This window comes from Chrysochloris asiatica, unplaced genomic scaffold (genome assembly GCF_000296735.1).
Source record: "Chrysochloris asiatica unplaced genomic scaffold, ChrAsi1.0 scaffold00001, whole genome shotgun sequence".
Taxonomy (NCBI): Eukaryota; Metazoa; Chordata; class Mammalia; order Afrosoricida; family Chrysochloridae; genus Chrysochloris; species Chrysochloris asiatica.
In genome coordinates this window covers 49,182,772-49,205,744 of record NW_006408519.1, presented here as the reverse complement: position 1 = coordinate 49,205,744, position 22,973 = coordinate 49,182,772, and the positions used below count along the sequence as shown (strand labels likewise).

At 48.7% G+C, this 22,973-nt stretch overlaps 1 protein-coding gene across 2 annotated transcripts in view; it reads left to right on the top strand.

Moving 5' to 3' along the window:
• TRAPPC9 (trafficking protein particle complex 9) overlaps positions 1–22,973 on the top strand; it is a 585,848-nt gene that overhangs the window by 318,044 nt on the left and 244,831 nt on the right. For both annotated transcript variants that reach the window (XM_006830723.1, XM_006830724.1), the window contains one exon: positions 22,534–22,676. In XM_006830723.1, coding sequence (XP_006830786.1) covers positions 22,534–22,676 — 143 coding nt within the window. The remainder of the gene's footprint in view (positions 1–22,533; positions 22,677–22,973) is intronic.

Below are 22,973 nucleotides of genomic sequence, written 5' to 3'. Positions count from 1 at the left end.
TCATGCACAGTCTCGTGCACAGCCACGTGCACAGCGTCGTGCACAGCTTTGTGTACAGCTGCTGCCTCTCCACTGGACTCTGATGCTGAACAGGTCTCAGTAGAGCCTCCAGAAAGGTCTAGAAATTGATTTGTGAAAACCAGCCAGTGAAAACCTTGTGGGCCACAACAGGACGATCTGCAACCAACCGTGGGGATGGAGCAGGACCCGGTGGCCTGTTGGAATAACCATGACCCCAGGGTCCTAACAATAACAACAGCACAAAGAATGACATGTGAGAAGTAACAGGCACAGAGGGGCCTCTCCCCAGAATTTAGTGTCGTCTCACCTGCATTCCTCCACGCTCCAGCCTGAATCCCCAGCACTGACCAGCCATAGCAGAAATGCTAAAGGGAGCTTCAGATCAATGCTCCGAAGAGAAGTCTCTGTTGATTTTCATGGTTCACAAAACTCTGGAAGGGGTTGACCTGGAGCTGACAGCAGGGCTTTAAAGCAGTGTGAAGCAGTCCAGTCATGGGCAATGAAGTGAAACCCAGACAGGCCAGCATTTGCAAAGTGTAGGGCACCTGGGATGATGCTCAGAATGGAAAAAAGTACGGGTTGAAGCTGGAAGAAGTGTAGTGAGCCCTTTGAGGAACCTGAAGCAGGAGGCTGTGTCTTGGCCAGCATTGTGCAGCCCTCCGCAGACTCTAAGCAGTGGGGCCAGCCTCCATCTTTGAGCTGGGCACTGTTGTGTCTGACTCTGCCAGTCAGGATGTTCGGTTACTGTGTAACATGTGTATTGTCCTTGTTTTCTGAGAGAGGGGTCAGTTTCTAGCAGGGCACCAGCTCATAATGTTCCCCATTCTGATTATTGTAAATTCCAGTCTCTCCCAGTTTCTGTTTGTTAGCCATGACTGAACCAGGGGAAAACATTTCTTAGCACTGACTGATAGGATGCTTGTCTGCCTGATATGGAAACCTGCCTGATGTGCTGCTCCTGGTTAGCGTGACTATAGATCTGACCTTCCAGCTGCCAACTCCAATCCCAGTGTCCATCTGCACTTGGTCAGTAGGCCCTGCTCACCTTGCTCTGTGCTCAGACCCTTAACTTTTTACACTGTCCAACCAGGTGTCATTGAGTTGGTTCCAACTTACAGCGACTGACGTATCAGCACCCAGCTGTGCTCCTCAGGGGATTTGAGAATGAAACTTTCCGGAAGCAGACTGTCAGCCTGTGTTCAGAGGTACCTCTGGATGGATTGGAATCACCAACTCTTCACTTAGCTCATTTCCGCACGTTCCAAGTAGCGTTACCACATCACTTCCACTGTTTGCGCCATACTATTGGGGCTGAGCTATGGCGGAACAGGCGGGCACTCCCGCTTGACATTGGGCAAGTGTTCCAAGCTGCACATGGGGTTAAAAGACGGTCACCTCATAAAGTTATTTTGAGGGTTCAAGAGGAGGGTGTCACTAAGCCTGTTGCGGGCACTGTGTAGACATGGCAGTTTCATCTCCAGCCTCAAGTGGACCCAAGAGACTGGAAGTTAGAGAGGTCAGATGGCCATGAGGATTGTCCTCCAGGCTGCCCGTGAGATCATCTTCAGGGACTTCTGAGCAAACGTGAAGAACGCATACTTAGGAAATGGCCTGTCCCTTTGTTTGGCTTTGTGAGAACCTCAACTGGAAGTGAGTGTTAGGTTCTGACACAGGTTTTCTTTGCCACGAGTGGACATTCTGTTTTCTCTGCCTTCTTCAGGACCTGCTAGAAGAACAGGAGTCCAGTTACAATGCTAGTAGCCTTTGGAGATTCCGCTTCCTCAAGCTAATCTGGTGCGCATTGATTTTCCACGTAGGCCAGAAAAAGAGTATCTATTTTTTCAGTCAGATAACAGGGCTGTCCTTGTCAGAAGTCCTCGCAGCCTTGTGCAGTAGGGTAAAGGGGGCCAGCAGGCTGCAGCCAGGGGTTCTCTTGTCTTTAATTGGCTACGTGACCTTGGGAACTGACTTTGCCACTCTGGTTCCCGTCGGTGAAAACAGCAGTCAAGACATCTGCATTGGGCAGATCTGCTGCCAAGGACCTGTTCAAAGTGTTAAGCAAAGATGTCACTTGGATAACTGGGTCTGACCGAAACCATGGTCTTTCCAATCATGTTATATTCATGTGAAAGCTGGACAGTGGGAAGAGAAGTCAGAAGAGGAACAGACTCGTTCGCACTGTGGTGCGGGTGAAGAATACGGAACACACAGGCAGTCCCCAGGTTGTGAATGGGACACAATCCTATGTGAGTCTTTAAGTAGAATGTGTAGGTAAGTTGGAACAGGTGCGCCTGTGGCTCTTTTAGCCTTTCTTTAGGGCAAGAAGGAATCCTGGTGGTGCTCTGGTTAAAGCACTCAGCTGCTAACAGAAAGGTTTTTGGTTTGATCCCACTAGCTGCTCCATGGGAGACAGACAAGGCAGTTTGTTTCTGCAAAGATTTCCAGTCTCTGAGACCTCATGGGGTCGTTCTACCTTGTCTTACAGGGTCCTGTGAGTTGGCACTGACTCAGTACCTGTGGAGTGGATTTGTTGGTTTTGGTTTATTGATTTCAAAGCCGACGTGAAGGTGATTGTGCTGCGGAAGCTATTGGTTTGCTGTGAGTAGGGCTGGTTCAGTTGTTTCAAGGTGAGAACAAGTTAACATCACATTGAAGAGCAACTGGTGGTGGTGGTGGTGGGCCACCTAGTCACTTCTGACCCCTAGTGACCCGTCCAGGGTTTCCAAGGCTGTGAATCTTTATGGGAGCAGAAAGCCTCATCTTTCTCCCATGCAGCAGCTGGTAGATTCGAACTGCTGACCTTGCAGTTAGCAGCCTAGTTCGTAATCCACTAGCTGCCAGGGTTCCTGTCAAGAGCAAGTCTGGTATTTGTAACCAGGGACTTGTCATTCTTCGGTCAGCCAGAAGAATGAACCAGTCTTGGGCACGTCATCAGAAAAGACCCATCGCTAGAAAACAATGGACTTAGCCAGTGACCAGGAAGATGGCTCAGAGCTGGACAGCGTTCTATTGTGTTACACATAAGGCCGCTGTGCCCTGGAGCCAACTCAATGCAGTCAACAACAACAGCCGCGTAGGCCTCAGGTTCCATTTCTGCAAACCCAGAAAGTTGGTCCAGATGCTAAGAATCCTGTAGCTATGAAATACAGCCACGAGGCATGCCCTGTCACCAGCCCCGTAGGTTTGCTGTCTTCTGCCCCACATTTCCGGAGGTTCTGTTGTGTTTCAGGCACACTGGTGAGGTAACACAGACCAGTGGTGTCCAATCTCTGTCTCCAGACGAAGTGATGAGCGTGCTGGATCGGGGAGCACGCTGGATGCTCAGGACCTGTGGCAGCAGCAACATGGGCTCACAGAGGAATGACCCAGACGGTTCAGGACCAGGCAGTGCTGTGTTCTTCTGTCCATGGGCCAGGGTCATTATGAGTTGGAACCAAGTCAGCTGCACCTAACCACAACATCTCCAGGCTGCCGTGTGGGGTTTCCCTTTCAGTTCACACAAAGGCTGCCGAGGGCCTTGTCTGGGGCTCTGGTTCGGACCCCCTATCTGTTCAGCATGTGCTCTGGTCCTTGGTTGCATCCTTTGCTTCCTGACTTGGCCTTTGCCCTACAGCCTTGGAAACCCTAGACAGGGGTACCAGGACTGTCCCCTTCCTCTTTTATCAGCAGGAGCTGAAGACTGCTGCCCGAACCTTCAGCTGGGTTGTGAACAGGGTTCACCTCCCCACCCCCCCATCACTAGAACCCTGTTAGAGTCTGACTCTGCTTTCTGCTAACACTTACGGGCAGTGGTGGAACCTAGGAGGGGGTCTCAGGCCCACTCCTCACGGCTGTGTGGCCCTGGGGCAGTGTCTTGTACAGCAAGAGACTGTGCCACCCTCTGGGTACTCACATCTCGGGGCTGTGCTGGCCACCCTGTGACGTGACTCAGTCCTCTGGGGGCTCAGGCAGTATCATTGGGGCCCACCAGCCTGTTCCATCCCTGTCCTTCCTCATTTCCTCATCTGCATGTCTTCTCTGTCCGTCACCCCAAGACAACCCCTTGTTTTGGTCTTCCTTCTCTCAGTTCTTGTCTGGGCAGCAGGTGACCTGCCTTGGCCCCTCAGTGGCTGGGCCACAGCTCCCCAGACACCAGCTGAGCCTCCCTTCTTCTAATGGGGGCTATTTTTAGTACACTGAAATGTAAGACCTGCCCCATGCCCTGGCGGTGGATTTATTGAGCTTCTGTGTGTGTTTCTGAAAGCTGGTCTCCACTGAGGCGCATCCGTGTGTGTGTACCGTGCAGAGAGGCGGCAGAGCAGAAGCGGGGAAGGGGCTAAGCCTGGGTTGCACACCCCCCACCTGGGAGCGCGAGCAGCTATATTTAGCAGCTTTGACTAGCCTGCCAGGCTGAGCAGGGAGAGATGGGGGCTCGTGGCCTGGTGGGCTGAGCAGATCCGCCTAGGGGAGGACTGGCCATTGCTGGAGGCCTCTGGCCTTTCTTCAGGCCACCACCCAGCCTCAGCCAGCCGGGATGATCTTAATCCATCCTTGAAGCCATTTCTGTACCTGGGACAACAGTAGTTTACTGTGGGTGTGACAGGAACCCCACCAGGCTTCCCTGTACACATTTCTGTTGTGCGGAGAGACTTTTCCCTCGCTTGCTCTTTGTGAAGTCAAGATTTGAACCCAGGTCCTAGTTTATTTCCTTAGTAAGAGTGAGCTAGGAAGGGGCAGGGGACTTGGCAGCATGGGCCCAGCTCTATGTCTCATCCTGGCTCTTCAGGAAGTGGTGTGACAGACAGTGCCCTGGGGGTTGTAATGTCCAGGAGAAACACTGGGAATGTCTTCAAAGGCTGTGGACGGCATGGGCTCCTGCTGGGGCCTTCTGCCCTCTAGCCATTGGGTGTGCACCTATGGACTTGGAAAGACCTCGGGAGTCAGGGAACATGGCTAGGTACTGGCAGAGCCAGCAAGGGGACTGGAGGGAGTAGAGTTCTGTGATGGAGCAGAGTCTGGGGTGAGCCCCGGTTGCCTCTTGCAGCCTCCTGCCTTCCCTATCAAGGCGGTGTTCCCATCCCCTTTTCAGATGAGGAGACGGGGTCCCCGAAGAGTAACAGTTTCCTCAGGTTTACTCAGCCAAGTCTCTAGGGGGAGAAGGGACTTTCACCCCCAGCCCTCGCCAGCAAGAACTTGGCTTCTCAACCAGGTGCCCCTTGGTGGAGAAGGGTGGGTTTGCCATGCCATGGTGAACCCCGTTTCCCTATCCAGACCCAGGCCCTGATTTTAGTTGAGCAGAATTCCACAGTTCTTTCCTTCTGGTGAAAATCCTGCCCTTCTTTGGAAAGGCAGAGTGGATCAAACGGAATTCAGTTCTATTAGGACACTGTTGTTGCTGTTGATACCACTCGGACGCATTGCGCCCCCATGTGTCACAGTGTAGAACTGTCCCCTCTGTCTTCTAGGCGGCTGCTTCCCCTTTGTGCCAACGATTAAATTAGAACCTCAGATTTGCTGCTGCTGCTTTTCGTTTTGTTTGGTAAAGTACAACTGACTCCAAACACCTGCCGGTAAAGGACTCCGTCCAGGCACTGGGCAGTGACTTTCTGCTCCTCTGAGTACGGTGGGGCATTGCATGCTGGCCCCTGGTCACCTGCTCTAGACCCTGCATCCACTTGGTACCTGTGATGAGACTGAAGGTCAGGAAGCAAGTGGGTGGCAGGGTCTCTTCCCTCCTTTCCGTTCCAGTTTTGGAGGTGATGGGTGCCCACAGGTGAGGGCTCGGGTCACACAGGAGCTGAATGTCGTGGCTGCGCCGTGGTTCTTACTTGTGCGGGATGCCCTGGTGGGAACTTACAGACTGTCCCCTGATCTCAGCTTCCCCCTGGCTTATGCTGTTCCTCAGCTAACACAAAGTCCTCCTCTAGGGACATTACATCATTTACAATGAATGCGTCTTACCAGAAACCCAGACCCAATTGTCGAATGTAAAACTGATAATCTGCTCTGAAACCAGCTCTCAATTCACAATGAAATGTTGGTTTTTTCTTAAACTGAACCCACTGCCATCCAGTGGACTCCACCTCATCGCACCCCCAACAGGACAGAGAACCTGCCTCCCACTGGGTTTCAGAGACTGTAACCTTTACGGGAACTGACTGCCTTGTCTTTGTCTCTCGGAGCGGCTGGTGGGATTGAACTGATGACCATGAGGTCAGCAGCTGAGAGCTTTAACCCAGGTCTCCTTTAAATCCCTTTTCACAGTGGTGTGTTGTCACGTCAGTTCTGACTCATAGCAACCCTGTTACAGGGTTTCCAAGCTTTCAGTCTTTACTCGGACAGAAAGCCTCATCATTCCCCTGCGTAGCTGCTGGTGGATTTGAACTGCAGACCTTGTGGTGCATAGTTCAACATGTAACCCATTACTCTACCAGGGCTCCTGAAGCCATTTTAGGTGAGTGTAATCAGAAACGCATATTTAGCAGACAAGGGCTAATTTCCTCTTTTGTAGTTGTGCATTAATACAACCAAATTGCCTCTGTAGGACTAGCACGTTTCCATGTGTAATAGGGATTTGTTCTCCCTGAGGCTAGGAAGCCATAAATATCTGAAAACCCTGAATATCAGTGTGGGAGGTTTTTCTTTTGTTCATTCATTTATTCAGTAAGCATTTGTCCAGCACCTCCCCAACCAAGCAGTGTGCCAGGCAGAGTAGAGAGTCTGGAGAGACCCCCGCCATGCCCAGGAAGAGGGGTCAGCTAATGGCAGATTGAGAAGTGGAAGCTTGACACTTCTCAGTGTGCTGGAGGTCATGAAATCTCTGTGGCTGAGGGCTCATTGTCCTCTTTCGTTGTCACTGGCCCGGGGTCTTGGAGGTCAGTACAGACTGCGAGGCCCACCATACAGCTGGAGCAAAATTCCTACCAGGTAAATGATACTGACAAAGCCTTCATCGAAGGCAGTGCCAGCCCAGCATCAAAAGCAGAAGACCATGGCCTCTGTGTAGCCAAGGTGCCTTCCTAGGAGACTCCAGGGTTTGCTTGTTGGGGTGGGGACACAGAGAACCTTCTTGGGGGATTCTGCCCCGGCAACCTTGGCACTGCCAGTGGATGCAGGGATGGCATGTGAACAAGGCTGTCAGGCCGTGTTGGTAGGGACTGTGGTCATGAGCCTTCCACCTTGCCTTTGGTTGTCATGGATAATGTTAACTGGGGGACTCGGGGGACAGTTGAGGGTGGACTAGGCAGTGCTAATGTTCTTGGGTACATTTTTGTGTTTTCGTGGTTCCTTTTGGTTATTTCTCCAGGGACAGCCACAGAAGGGGGAGAAGGAAATGGTGACTCCCTGTGTTTCACACGTCTCTGAAGTAGCAGTGGACGCTACTGATAGGGTCAGCGTCACCCCATCTGATAGACATGGTGGGGTCTTGCTCCTGAAGATGGAGATGGGTTTCTCATTGTTCACAGACTTCCTGTTTGAAGCCTCAATGAGGCTTTTGACTTTTCATGGACAGAATCAATTGGGACCATGTAGACCCTGTAGTTGAGATGGTTGAAGGGGGTCATTGATGGCCACAGTGTCCTTTTGTCCAGAGTTGAAAGGGTTCCCAGGGAGCAGGTGTCTAAGAAAGCCAGATTTATTGACCTTGACTTTCACTGTCAGGACTTGGGGGTGTGGCTGGTACCACATCAAAAGGGGGTTGTCTGTGGAGCAGAATGTTCTGAGAGCCTCCCTTGCTGTCCACCAGCACGCGTGTGCTTGCATTAAGTCCTGCTTTAAAACACAGGAGACAAAATCACGAAGGAAGGCAGCAAACAGCCCAGGGTGTAATGAGCAAAGTACAGGTTTTGAATCAAAAAGTATTTGGCATTTTAGTTGTTTCTGCAACCAAATCTCTCTAAACCCTCTCAACTCCCGTTTTCCTTCTCCCCCAGCATCCAGGACGGGAGTTTAGTCTGATGGCTGTGACCTCAGAGTTCCTGCAGGTCCACGGCCACACCAGCACCAATCACCAGCATGCCTCCTTTGGGTGATGCATTTGTCTGACTGGTCGCCCCCTTGCTGGTCTCGTCCCCCACAATTCAGTGCCCATATTGCAATATTCCAATGCTGTCTCTGCTGAAAACCTTCAATAGCTTCCCACCTCAGTGGGAGTAAAGGCTGAAGTCCTCACTGTCTCTGGGAGGTTGGCTATGTCCGCCATGCTGGTTATTCCCAGAATGCATTGGTGTGGCCCCACTTAGGGTTCCCCTATAGACGAATGGAGGGCATCTTCACCTCACAGACCATCTTCCCCAAGTGCTTTCCCTGCACCAACCCCTCGCCTCCCACCTGTGACTTGCTTCACACCTTGTCACCCCCTGTCACCCGCCTTACTGCTGGTTCATGACCTGGCTTTTCTCCATAGGGCGGGGGCTTTTTGAGAGCAGTGTGCGTTCTGTCCGAGTGAGGTGGTGAGGTTTGCTCTTGGCCTGTTTGGCTCCTGCCAGACTGAAGGAAGTGCTTGGTGACAAATGCATGGTTGTTACATTCCATCTCATTGGCTCCGAATAATAGTGACCCTGTGCAGCAAAGGGAGACCCTGCTGGGTCCTGCCCCCACCTCACAACTAGGTGTGAGGCCATTGTTGTCACCACTGTGTCAGTCCATCTTGCTGGGGGGGGGGGCGGGCAGCTGTTGTCGTCTTTTTCATGTAGCCTCTGCTTTACCAAGTACGATGTCCTTCTCTGGGGACTGGTCACTCCTCATAATGTGGTCTAAGAACCAGAGAGTTGAAGTCTCTCTGTCTTCCCTTCGAGGAGCGTTGCAACCCTGCTTCTCCCTAGATGGACATTCAATTGTCAGGCCCACCCCTCCTTCACACATGGCCTCTGTCGGGGCCATCCTAGCTCGGGCACTTCCGGTCGTGGCACCTTGAGTGGCTCACAGTTGACACCGAGCGTGGGTTCCTGCTCACTCACGCCCCTCGGCCAGCTGTTCACAGTCCCCCACCGAGCACCAGCTTCTATCCAGGGCCTCCCCTTGGCCAGGATGGGGTGAGTCCTGAGCAGGGGGCAGGGTGTCGGCTCTAGCACAGCGGCCGGCACGAGCTGGCTGCTCACTGGCATCTGTCGCCCTCAGTGTCTGCTACGTTTGATGCTGTTGCTGTGGTTCCCATACCTCAGTATCCACCCTTCAGCTGCACTCCGAATCACAGAGGCCCTAGAGAAGATGCCGTTTCTTCCCAGAAGTCAGAAGCTTGCTGCTGGCTGGTTCCCAAGTAACTTGTCTAGTGTTCAAGAGGCAGAGTATTTAACATGCCACAAAGTATGGCCATAGTGTCTCCAAACGAAGACAGTGTGGACAGAGCACATACTAATTGTCTCGTGCTCAAGAAGGCAGTGTTTAACACGTGATAGAGTGTCAGCATCTCTGAAACACCATTCAGGGTGCCTGGCACGTGGTAAGCCCCAAACTGGCTTGATCAGACTCAGTCACCCGCTAGGTCAGAGTACAGCGGTACCCCCAGGGTTTCCTAGATGGCTTCAGCTTTCTCCCACAGAGCGGCTGTTGGGTTTGAACTATTGACCTTGCAGTTATCAGCCCAACACTTAGCCCACTGTGCTACCAAAGCCCATTTTGCGTACGCTAGGAGTCTAGTTTGCTTCTCTCTCTGAGATCTAGCATGAAGATGCGGTCTGATACCCAGTTGTTGTTGTCGTAGTTATTGTTAGGTGCCATCGAGTCGGTACCGACCCATAGCGACCTTATGCACAGCAGAACAAAACACTGCCCGATCCTGGGCCAACCTAACTACTGTTGCCACACTTGAGTCCATTGATTCTGCCTCTTTGCCAGTCCATCTTGTTGGGGATCTCCCTCTTTTTCTCTAACCCTCCACCTTACCAAACATGATATCCTTCTCCAATGACTGGTCCCTCCTGACAATATGTCTGAAGTATGAGAGACGAAATTTGGCCATCTTGTCCTCCAAGGAGCACTCTGGCTGTACTTCTTCTAAAACGGCTCTGTTGGTTCTTTTGGCAGCCCATGGCACTTTCAATATTCTCCTCCAGCACCATAACTCAAAAGCACCAGTTCTTCTACGGTCTTCCTTACTCACTGTCCAGCTTTCCCATGCATATGAGGTTAATGATACCTAGTTAGTGGATCCTAATTACATAGGGTTTCCAAGGAGCGGCTGGTGGGTTTGAACAGCCAGCTTTGGGGTTAGCAGTGCAGTGCTAATCCTGCAGTGCCACATCAAAACTCCTCATAGGCTATGGCCTAATGTAAATGTAATTTTTTATGTGTACAGAAAGACCAAAGTAAGAAGAAGTGTGTGTGACTCTGTTTGGGGTGGTCTGGAACAGAGCGCGCAGTCTTTACAGATCACCTCTGGGGGTCTTTTGTCCCCCAGAGTGGTTGGTGGGTTTGAACCACAGACCTTTCAGTTAGAAGCTGAGCGCTTAACCTCCGCACCACCATAACTCTTCAAATGAATGCTCGAGTAGAATCCAGGTAGCATAGTGGGTTACAAACTGGGCTGCTAACTGCAAGGTCAGCAGTTCAGATCTACCAGCCGCTCCAAGGCAGAAAGATGTGGCTTCCTGCCTCCATAAAGATTGATGATCTCGGAAACCCAGAGTCAGAACCGACTCGGTGGCACTCAGTCACCAACCAGTAGAGATAAAAACATGCAGGCACATCTTCGAGAGTGACTGAGTTTCCTTGGAGACACTGGGGTGGCGTCTCAGGAGAGGGGATCTGAGAATAACCAATTAGGGAATGGGGAGCCCTTCCAAGTCATTCTGTGCATTAGCCAGACATTTAGACAGGTGGTCTAAGATCCCACCTGGCACCTGACTCTCCGACCCTCTGCCTTCCTTGATCCCTACCACCAGACTTTGGGCTTGGTCTTTTGTGAAAGCCCGTTGCTCATACTCCCTCCATCTGGGCCTACTTTCCCATCCACACTCAGCCACCATGGCTCCTCGGGGCCTCTCGAGTAGGACCTGTTTTGATGGCTGGTGTTGAGCAGATCCAGTCCCGCATTTTAATTTGTAGTTACTTGACATCTTCAAGGCATAATTAAAACAGAAAAAAGACTTTGGCCAAAAGTGCTAATTAACTGGAAAGTGTGGCTTTCATTTCTCTGATTCATTGACCTTAAATAAACCATAAGAGGCCTAATCTTGAAGAAGGAGCCCAGCCAGGACCTCTGACCTTGAACCTTTGACCTACTAAGTGGGACTCACCACAGTTCAGAATCTTACGTTATCCTACAGGAATGGCGCAGAAGGAAACTGTAGTGGGAGAGGTCTGAGTGGAGTCTTTAAAAATTACAGATATCCACACATATGAAGGTGATCATCTTAGTTAGATCAGAAGTCAGGCAACATAGCTGGCAGTGGTGGTGTGCCATCGAGTCGGTAGCAACCCTATGTAGGGTTTCCGAGGTACGGCTGGTGAGTTTGAACTGATGACCTTGTGATTCAAACTGACCTTATGGTTGAGTGCTTATCCTACAGCATCCCACCAGGACTCCATGCAATATTGTTGTTCTGTGCTGTGGAGTCCAACCCATAGCGACCCTGCACAGGGTTTCCGAGGCTGTAAATCTTTACGGGAGCAGAACGCCTCGTCTTTCTCCCGCGGAAGAGCTGGTAGTTTTGAACTGCTGACTTTGAGATTAGCAGCTCGATTTGTAACCACTATGCTACCAGTAATGTCCCTGCACATTAGATTATAATAAATTGCATTCAGGAGTTGACATGAATCTCAGACGGTATCTGCTACAACACTTGCACTGTACAAATGGTGATCCTGCGAGCACATGAAGGTTCATAGTTGTCTGGCTTCTATTATTTCTGGTGCGGAACCTGCGAAGGCCGAGTCTCCACCTGACACCTCTTCTGAGGCTCCACCCCAGTCCTCACGTCAGTGCACCCATATTATCTCTGGAATGGTTTCCCTCTGTGTTTATAAGCTATGCCGCCTGTTTTTAAAATCAGCTTCATTAAGTGTAATTTGCATGGTGTAAAATGCAACCTCGTTAATGGGTCCAGTTTGGTGAGTTCTGACAGATGTGTGATGTGTATAAGCATCCCATCACTGCCGGCGTGAAGATGTGGAGTATTTTTATCACTCCCCAAAGTTTCCCTGACTTCTCCTATTGCTACCTCAAGAAACTATTGGTCAGCGTTTTGCTAACAAAAGATATGTTTTGTCTTTGCTAGCTTCTCGTTACACCCTTCCGTGTCTGACATTTCCACGCAGAGTCATGTGTTTGGGATTTCTCCACGTTGCTCAGATTGTCTCGCTGTTGCCCGGTACTAGTCCATTTTATGGATAAACTACCATTTATTCACCCTCTCGCCTGCTGTTGGACACTTAGATTATGAATCCAGTTTTTGTGGGCACTTATAAAACTGTCTTTCTATGGACATATGTGTTTATTTTTCTTGGATAAATGCTGAGAGTGAAATTGTTGGGTAATATGTTAATTGCATGTTTAAGTTTATGAGAAATTGCCTAGTTCTTTTCCAAAGCGACTGTACTATTTTATATTCCTACCAGAGTCCTGGTGTGGCGCTGCAGGATAAGCATTGCACCACCAACCATGTGGTTGGTGGTTCAAACCCCACAGCCACTCCTCGGAAACCCTATGCAGTGTTGCTCTGAGTTGGAACTGACTGGACAACACTTAACCAAAACAAATGTTACTGTGGAGAAGAAACACATTTGGCTGATTTTCAGTGGTTAGCCACCTTTCACTGTGGAGCTAAAATGTAGTTGCTCATGGTGGATTATACGTTTTCTGGATTTTTGTTTTCAAGTTACTCATCTGTCAACCAATCTGTCTGTCTGTGTGCCTGTCTGTGTATCTTTTTAACAGTTCCAGCAACAGAATCCTGATGCAGGATTTTTTCTTCGTTTTCATCATATTATATACTTCAATTTGCAGTTTGCTTTATTTACTATCACTATATCATCATCATCAACAACATATCATAGATGAAGGAGCTTTAGTAGTGTGTGGTTACACTTTGGGCTGCGAACCTCAAGGTCAGCAGTTCAGAACTACTAGCTGTGCCATGGGAGAAAGATGAGGCTTTCTGCTCCTGTAAAAATTTGCAGCCTTGGAAACCCTCCACAGTGTCACTGTGAGTGGGAACCAACTCCACTGCACACCACCACCTTATCATAAATATACTTATACACTATAAATGTGGATTTTCCCCCCGTTTTAATCGCCTTTCCCATTGCCCAAGTTAGCACTTGTCTACACCCCATCCAGTGAATAATTCTCCTTTCCTCCCACCCTGGTCCCCATCACGGAATGTTTGTTACAGAATGAAACCTTTTCTGAACTTCCCACAGTAGTGGGCCGACTAATTTCACTCCGCCTACTGTCCTCCAGTGTCCTCCGTGTTAGCCCGTGTTTTGCAAATTCGTCATTATTCTTCAGTGTTGCATACTGTTCCACTGGGTGTGTGTACCAAAGTTTGTTCAACCGCTCCCCTGCTGATGGGCATAGAGGCTGTCTCCATCTTTTTACTGTTATGAATAATCCTGCAAAAAACCATGGGTGTGCTCTATTTACCCTTTGTGGTATGGCTCTTCTTTCTTGAGGCTATGGTCTGGTGTGACGCTGTAAAAGAAAGCACTGGACCACAAGGTCCATTTGAACCACAAGGTTGGAAGTTCAAACCCACCAGCAGCTCTTTGGAAACCTGATACAGGGTCACCATGAGTCGGAACGTGACGGCACTTCCACAACACGCTACCAGTAGAGACATTTCCGGGTCACACGGTATTTCTGTTTCCAACCTTCTGAGAAAGCTCTGTACCGTTTTCCTCAGAGCCACACCATTTTACAGTCCCACCAGCAAGTCGCTAATATTTGTTGAGGATTTTCCTATTTAAATTTATGAGCTCTGCGGTTTTCTTTTCCTGTAAACTCTACCTGGTTTTGACACTTGAGTGATGGATGCTGGTTTTATAAAGAGATTGGGTGGGATTCTCCCTTTTTCTGTTTTCTCCCTCCCACTAACTTTGATGAAAAAATTAGTGTGACGTTGGCATTAGCTACAGCAGAAATGTTTGATTGAATTCAGAGAGCACCCATATGGACCTGGAGTGTCGTTTTGGAGAATGTTTTAAATTATGATCCAATGTCTTAGGTTAGCATAGGTGTCTTCAGGGTTTCTGTTCCTTCTTGATACACTTTGGCAATCTTTCTATTTTATTGTTGAATCTGCTGCCTCAAAATTGCTTATGTTGTTGTTACTAGGTGCTGTTGAGTTGCTTCCGATTCATGGTGACCCTGTATAGGGTTTCCAAGGAGCAACGGGTGGATTTGGACTGTCAACCTTGTGGTTCAAACTGACGTTGTGGTCTAGTGCTTATCCAACAGTGCCACACCAAGACTCCAAAGTGATTATGCAGTTCCTTTATGATCCTTTTTGTGTTGTTTCTTCTGATCTCAGCCAGCCCGACACAGAGTATTATAAAATGTATTGATATTTGTGCCTTTGTGTGCTTGTGTGTGTATGTGTGTGTGTGTTAGAGAGAGATATAAACTTTTCTTGATTTTGTATAATCGTGGTCTCATACAGAACAAAATATATTGGCATCTTAAGGAACAAGCTTTTTAGTTTAATGTATTTTCTCCATTATTTGATCATTTTCAATTTAATAATATCCACTCTCATCAATCAGCATACTTTGCCTCTAATTTCATCTTTTGTAGAAGATTACTGTTGAACCTTAGATAATTGAATTTAGACCCTTCTTTTTTCATTGTTGTTGTTGTTGAGTGCTGTTGAGTGTGTTCCAACCCATGGCGGCCCTGTATAGGGTTTCTGAGGAGCAGCTGGTGAGCTTGAACTGCTGATCTTGCGGTTCAGACTGACTTTGCAGTCCAGCACATTAACCCACGACGCTATCCCAGGACTCCACTTTTCTCACAGGAACACTGAAAGCTATGAATTTCCTTTTCAATACTGCTTTGGCAGCACACCACATATTGTGATATGTGTGTTTTCATTCCATTTAAATGATTTTCCTATTTCCACCGTTATTATTATTTGCCTTGTGTCTTTCTGTTGTTAAGTGCTGTCAGGTCAGTTCTGACTAGTAACAACCCTGTGCACAACAAAGGAAACACTGTTGTTAGGTTGGAGCCCATGGTTGCTGCCATATACTCCATCAGCCCATGTTGTTGGGGGTCTTCCTCTTTTTTGCTGATGCTCCACTTTTCGAAGCATGATGCCATTTTTCAAGGACTGGTCTCCTACCAAAGTATGCAAGATGAAGTCTCTCCCTCCTGGCTTCTAAGGAGCATTCTGACAGTACTTCTTCCAAGACAGATCGGTTTGTTTTACTGGCAGTCCATGGTACTTCCAATATTCTTCTCCAACACCATAATTAAAATGTATCGATTCTTTTACGGTCTTCCTTATTTATTGTCCAACTTTTCCATGCATATGTGGCTACTGAAAATACCAGGCTTGGGTCAGATATACCTTAGTCTTTCAAATGGCATTTTAAGTTTGCTGTAGATTTGCCCAATGCAGTATGTCCTTTGATTCCTTGACTGCTGCTTCCATGGGATACTGTTTTTGTTGTTGTGTGCCTATGAGTCAGTTCTGATCCTACATAGTGTTTTCTGAGAGTGGCTTCTGGGTTTGAACGGCTGACCTATTGGTCAGCAATTGAGCGCTTATCCCATGCGACCCTGCATAGGGTTTCTGAGGAGTGACTGGTGGATTTGAACCACTGACCTTGGGGTTCACAGTCCACTGCTTATCCTACAGCACCCCCCCAGGACTGCCATGGCACAGTGGTGTTGGAATCTGTTTGTCCTTGCTGCGGGGTCTGCGTGGGCCTCATGTACTCTTACGTCATTGCCATCAGATTAAATCACGTTATGAGCTGCCCTGCTTTATCGGTGGTAGAGTCTCTAGCGTGAAGTCCAGTTGTCTGATATTAAACCGTCACTTTGACTGCCTGGTATTGTTGCTTTCCTTGTAGTCAGTTTTGTTTTGTTTTTTTTCAAACCTGGTGTGACAATTTCTGTTTCTAGCCGGGGTGTCATTCCTAGATCATCTTTTTATTGGTCAACTTTTCCAGCTTCTCATTTGTGTAGTGATTTTTTATTTGTTGGTGGACATTGTAAATGTTCTGTATTTGAGAATCTGGATTTTGTTATATTCCTTTAAAGACTGTTTGCCTTTGTCCTAGCCAGGGTCATCTTGGTCCCTTAAAGTTTTTAAAAGCGTGTCTAGAGTAGCTTTTGCTTTGAGATAAATTTCGTTTTTGTACTAAATCGTGGCCCTTCTAGAATGACTTTTCAGGTGTCCATTGAGGCTCCCCCCACCCCCGCCTCGCTTGGCTACTGGAGACTGGCATGGTTTTCAGCCCACTGGAGCTCTGTGGGTTGTCTGCTTTCAGATCCTGACATTGCTTTTTCCTGGCAGTTGTTTTTGTCTGGCTTTGATATTTCACCTTACTCAGCACTGTTGGGTAAGCTGTTCAAACCCACCAGCTGCTCTGTGGAAACCCTCTGTAGGGTTGCTATAAGTTGAAAGGGACTCCCCATCCACCTGGAGATGAGAGAGAGAAGAGGAAGGGCTGGTTGGTCCAAAGTGTGGTGAGACCTTGGGACTCTGAGCCCATGGACAAGGACACAGCCATGGAGGGCTAGAGCTGAGAGTAAATCATCCAGGTGATATAAAGTGAGGGGAGATGCACAAGAACACCCAAACTTGCAGATAGTACCCATTCGACCCAGCTTTGATGGTTTGATGATCAGAACTTGACTAGAGGAAGATTAAAAAAACAAACAATTTTTGATAAAGGAAACAAGTGTCAATTGCTACAACTTGATGAACTTGACCTATACTTATGGGTGTAGTAGCTCATAATACCAACTGAGAGGGAAGGGGTCTTCACATCAAGTATCAATCCTATCCCCTCTGTATACAGGGTAGATAGGGATGTGCACCTTAGACATTGGCTACCTAAAATGAGGGGATGATAAAGGCATGAAGTGACTGGCTTACGAGGTTTCAAGAGGCAGTTTAATTTAAGAGTGTGTGTGGGAAGGTAGAGTCCCCACTGAATAGTTTTCATCTTGTCTAGACAGGTCAGATGAAAAGAGATGAGGATAAGATTCTTATGATTCAGTCATGAGTAATTGTTATCATGACTAATTGCGACTGTCACAACTGTAAAGGTAGAAGTTTTGTAACAAAAAAGGGGGACATAGTTAAACTTACGTCCAGGAACAGAGGACCCTAGGACCATCAGGGGAGAAGAGCATGAGCGGAATGTGGGACCCTATCCAGAGAAGCAGCGACACCAGAGATGGAGGCAGAGATGGAGGCAGAGATGGGGACATGGAGAGAGGGACCAGCTGAGGACTCTAGATTCATGGGAAGAGAGGGACTGAGAGTTGGCAGCCAGGAGGCAGGCTTCCAGAATGTGCCCTTTCGTTGTTTAAATGATAATAGATTATTGAATGTTTTTGTGTAGAAACCCCCCCAAGCCCCAAAAAACAGAGGGACTAGAAGAAAATACTGTTGAATAGTGATACATGGAGCAGATTGTAATCATTGCAATGAAACGATGAGTGTAAACTGTTGTTCTCCCATGTAAACTATCACTCAATTCACCATAAAAACTTTAAAAAAGAAAAAAAGTTGAAACGGACTTGAGGGTACTTAACAACATTTTATATCATAGAAGAATTGATGCTTTTGAGTTATGGTGTTGGAGGAGAATATGGAAAGTGCCATGGGCTGCCAAAAGAACCAACAGATCTGTGTTGGAAGAAGTGCAGCCAGAGTGCTCCTTGGAGGCCAGGATGGCCAAACTTTGTCTCTCATACTTTGGATATATTGTCAGGAGGGACCAGTCACTGGAGAAGGATATCATGTTTGGTAAGGTGGAGGGTCAGAGAAAAAGAGGAAGACCCCCCAACAAGATGGATTGGCCAAGTGGCAGCATCGATGGACTTAAGCGTGGCAATAATGGTGAGGTTGGCCCAGGATCGGGAAGTGTTTCAGTCTGTTGTGCATAGGGTCGCTATGAGTCGGTGCCACCTCGATGGCACCTAACAACAACAACAACAACAACATGTGAAGATTGATATTCATCCTGAGTCTCAGGATGTTGCGGGTCACTTCTCTGTTTAACAGTCCTCTTCAGTCCAGTTGTCCTCCTGTGTCATCTCACTGCCTGGGCTTTCCGGGGCTCTGTCCTCTTCTCAGTGCAAGACTGCCCCCCTCTGCGTGTGCCCCTACCCCTGCCCCCTGCCTTTTGGCAACAGCCTCTAGAATTTGCCCCCAGCTGAAATTCTGGGTGACTCTAAAGCTTATATCATGTGTTTACCCTCTCTCAGACATGCATGTCTGTTGTCCCACACTATCATCAAACCACCTATGGTTTCTATCATGATATCATTGTAGCTTTAATAAGAAGTTGTTGTGTTCCAAGAAAAATAATTTCTGTTTTCTTTAGACGTTTACCTATTCGGATTTTTGTTGCAACCTTCTCTCAACAGCAAGACTGTGAAAGGCTTTCAGAAGGGCAAGTCTTCAGACAGATCTGTCTTTGCTTCTTGTGACATTTTGGGTGAAAAAGAACTTGAACTGTGTTCTGTGTTGTTGCCTTCCCAGCCTACTTTTATGATTTTATTAAAACAGTCTAATTTTACTGGGGAAAGGAAGCTTTTCCTTTCTTTCTTTTTAATCAAGGAGAAAAAGGCCATAAAGAGATCCAATCACTCCACAAAATATTTTCTGTGCTTGATTTTCACAGATTAGACAGATAGGTTTCTCCGCAATTGCATCTTTTCCTTGGTTCTCTGCAGAATAAAGAAACAGCCACTTCTAAGAGGACGAAAGCGGACTCTCTTTGTTGTTAGATGGTACTTGACAGTCATGTGCCTCCTGTGTTGTTTCTGCTCATTTACCCGGGATTTCCACCGTGTCCCTGTCGGAAGCAGCCAAGAAAAGTCAGGGGGCTTGTTCACTTCACAGACTGCGGCTTTTCAAGGCCATTGCTGAATGCCTCTTCATTTCCTTCACCACGCTGCTAGCAGTTGGTGGAAAACTACACATGTGTGGGGTTCATTCACTCAACATTGACTGAGCTGCCTGAGACCAGGGGCCGCATCGTATTCCTCATGTTCTAAGCATAGAACTTAGTCCCCTGAAGGTGCTCAGAGGAATTGGTAGAGAGTAAGAATGAATGGAACCTCAATTCAGGCGGTAAATCGGCAACAACTTAATACAAGTCAGTGGAGTCAGAAAGTCTGTACAGAGAGGTTTTAATCTTCTCTTTTGTGATGACCGTGGAGGTGGGGGGAGGCTCAGGAAATGTAGCCTAGGTTCCCAGGAAGCAGGCGATCATTTTGAGATGGTGGAACAGTGGGAAAGGGTGAGTGGGAAATGAGGGGTTTTGGTGACTTGCAAGTCACGTGTATTTCATGGAACCTCTTTGCGTGAGGAGTTCCAGAAGGCTAGTTGGAGGAGTGGCTTCCTCTGGGTCACGGAGCAGAAATAGGTGACGATGTTTGTGGAAATGCAAACCTTGAAGAGAGCCAGTAAGCATGTAGTCTGGGCCCCTGGGGTGTGTGGAGGGGGAGGCTATAGAGGAGTGGGGTAGGAACAATAATGTCTTAAAATGGGACTACAACTCATCTCTTCGCACTCTGCACCACTTTGCCCTGGAGTAGCAGTGGGTGAGGTTTCAGAAGAAGAAAGGGGTTTACTGCCACCTTTTTTCATGCCATCCTCACTGAACCCTGTACAGGGTTGCCATGAGTCGGAACTGACTCGACAGCACAGAACAGCAACAACAACAACAAAGTCTGGTGTTCAAGGTTGGTGGATCAAACCCACCTGCCACTCCTCAGAAACCCCTATCCAGGGTTGCTATGAGTCAGAACTGCTTCGACGGTCTGTCAGAATACCAGCAGTCCGGTGGCTACATGTTAGAAATCCTGTCTTTCATACAGGAGGTCTGCCCTCTCTTCTTGACCAGCGCACTGCATGCACAGTCTCAGCTGTCTGTCAGTAGACGCTCACATTGTTGCCGTGGTGCAGAACAGGGTTTGGTGGGGCTTGCAGACTAAGATGGAGTAGGAAGAAAGACCTAGTGGTCGCCTTCCAAAAGCCCAGCCAGTAAAACCCTCCAAGTAACAGAGCAGCCAGTGGGAACCCTTCGGGTAACAGAGCAGCCAGTGGGAACCCTGTGGGTGACACGTCAGCCAGTGAAACACTCCGGGTGACACACCAGCAGTGAAAGTCCTCCGGGTGACAGAGGTTCTGTCCTCAGCCCATCATGTGGTGCCACAGGATAAAGTTGGGTGGTGCCCCCTGAGTTGGGGGCTGTTCAGCAGCAGGTAGCACCAACAATGACTACATGAAACATCTGGGAAGAGTAGGCGTTACCCCACTGGGCAGTTGAGGATCTGAGACAGCGAGTGGTGAAGCTGTAGTTCTGCGTTTTCTGTGCCACGCCACCGTGCATGTCTCCTGGGGTCTCTGTCGTCTGGCCTTCCCAGAGGAAAGTCACTTTTTTAGTGTGCCCTCTGTCTGATTGCATGCACAGACTGCTGTCATTTAAACAAGTCTGAGGCTGCCTAGCCACTGGAGAGGAGAAACCGCTCAGCAACAGGAAAGCTGCTGTCAGCCGGGCGGGAGGCAGGACTCTCCTGGTAGGCTTTACCGGGCAGGGACCAGGTGACAGGCCTTCGGTCTGCACCTTGGACACCTGGTCATGAGGCCCCGACAAGGCGCTGTGTGCAGGCCTGCATCTCCCACCTTGTGCTCTGCTTTCAACCCCACCCCCATACTACCGCTCCTCAGGGACCTAACCAGTAACTAGTAGTACACTGCTGTGAAGTCCATACTGACCCACAGCGACCTGATAGGGCTTCTGAGACTGCAGTCTTTATGGGAGCAGTGCCATCAAATTGGTTCCTACTCATAGAGACCCTGTATAGGGTTTCCCAGGCTTTTAAATCTTGGGTGGAGCAGAAAGCCTCATCTTTCTCTTGTCTCAGCCTCTGACCTTGTGGTTCAGTACTTGTCACTGCCGAATGCCATGAGCACGTGCTTAGCCCTTCTTCCAGAAGTTCCTCTCTCCTCGGGGTCCCACCAGGGCCTTCTTCCACTGTTGCCTCTGTTCCTGCGTTCATGGTGCCACAGCTGTGATGCCACTGCCGAATCCAAGGTTACCGCGGCTTATTCCTGTACAGTCTAATAAGAGGTGTTTTTTAGCCAACTGGTTTTGTATTTTGTTTGCTTTTTAAATGAGAACTTTTGAATGTGATTTGGGTGAAGGTTTGTAGGGAACATCACTGTTGCCTTTAGCAGTTCATACTCACTTTGTCTCGTGTCCTGTGCTGCCATCCCTACCATCTAACATCACCCATTCCATTTCCTCCCTATGTTTCTCAGCTCCACGGTGCCCTCTGTCCTAACCCTTCCCGGGCCCTTTGATCTCCACTGGTTGGTGCCATCGAGTCAGTTGGGGTTTTTTTCTCTATAGGGTTTCTGAGGAGCGTCTGCTGGGTTTGAACCATTGATCTTGAGGTTAGCAGTGAAGCGCTTATCCTACAGTGTCACTCCAGGACTTCTCTAAGAAGTGAGAACCTCCCCAGAGTAACTCCACTTTACAGACCTGACTGCTGTTTGGCTGAAAATTGAGTGGCACATTTTTTCTATAAAGGACCTCTTAGTCAATATTTTAGGGATTCCAGGCACCATCTTTGTTTTTGTTTTACAACCTTCTTGATACGTAAAAGCATTCTTAGCTCTCAGACCAGACACAGTTAGGCTGTGGGGGGAATTTGGTCTGTGGACCACAGTTGGTCGACACCTGTCCCAAAACTTCCCATTTGCTCCAGTGTCTCCTCAGGTTGGGACTGCCTCTGGGGACCAGGTGCTCACACCTTGCCCGTCTTTGCAGTGCACGACCCTCTTTGGAGCACTGGCTTTCTATCACCCCGTGTCCTTGTCGTTCTAAGGGGCTCAAGGGAATGGCATGGGGTTGTAGCTCCCCAGCTTTAACTCACCACTACCAGGAAGTCACGGAGTCCTGACTTGGCACTGTAGGATAAGCTCTGGAGTGCTAACCACAAGATTAGTGGTTCAAACCCATCATCCAGCCCTTGGAAACCCTACATAGGGTCACTGTGAGTCAGAACCGACTTGACAACCCTTGGCAGCAGCAGGCAGCCCCACTGCACCTGCTCCTTTATGGATCGACATTGTGTCTCTCTACAATCTTCCATCCAACTGCAGGCCACAGGTTTGAAGTCCTTTGTATTCATGCCTCCAGGCTGAGAATTGCTGGGGAAGATATCCGGGTGCCAGAGAAAAGCCAGTGCAAGGGTTGGAGACAGGGTGGGAGCTGCCAGAGGCTAAGAGGCATCTCTGTGGGGCTGATCTTCACTTCCTGGGTCACGTGCTGGTCTCCGGGGAGCAATGCTGTGACCCCCTTAGTGAAGATGAACTTATCACTTTCTCTTTGTAGACTCTGGAAGCAGTCCTAAATTTCAAATACTCCGGAGGCCCAGGCCACGTGGAAGGCTATTACCGGACCCTCTCCCTGGGCCTGCATGTAGAAGTTGAGCCGTCTGTGTTTTTCACACGCGTCAGCGCTCTCCCGGCAAGCAGGTAAGCTAACTGTCACTTGAAAAAAGCTTTCACCTTGTCTTCTGTCCTGTTATATCGATTTCGATACGTACCAACGCCATGTGACAGAGGAGAGCTGCCCGATAGGGTCTCCTGGGTTGTAATCTTTACAGCAGTAAGGAAGGCCTTCCTGACGTATTGTCTATACTATGATAGGCCCCACCACTCGTCTGTCAGCTTGTCATACTGTGGTGGCTTGTGAGTTGCTGAGATTCTGAAAGCTATGCCACTGGTATTTTAAATACCAGCAGGGTCACCTATGGTGGACAGGTTTCAGAT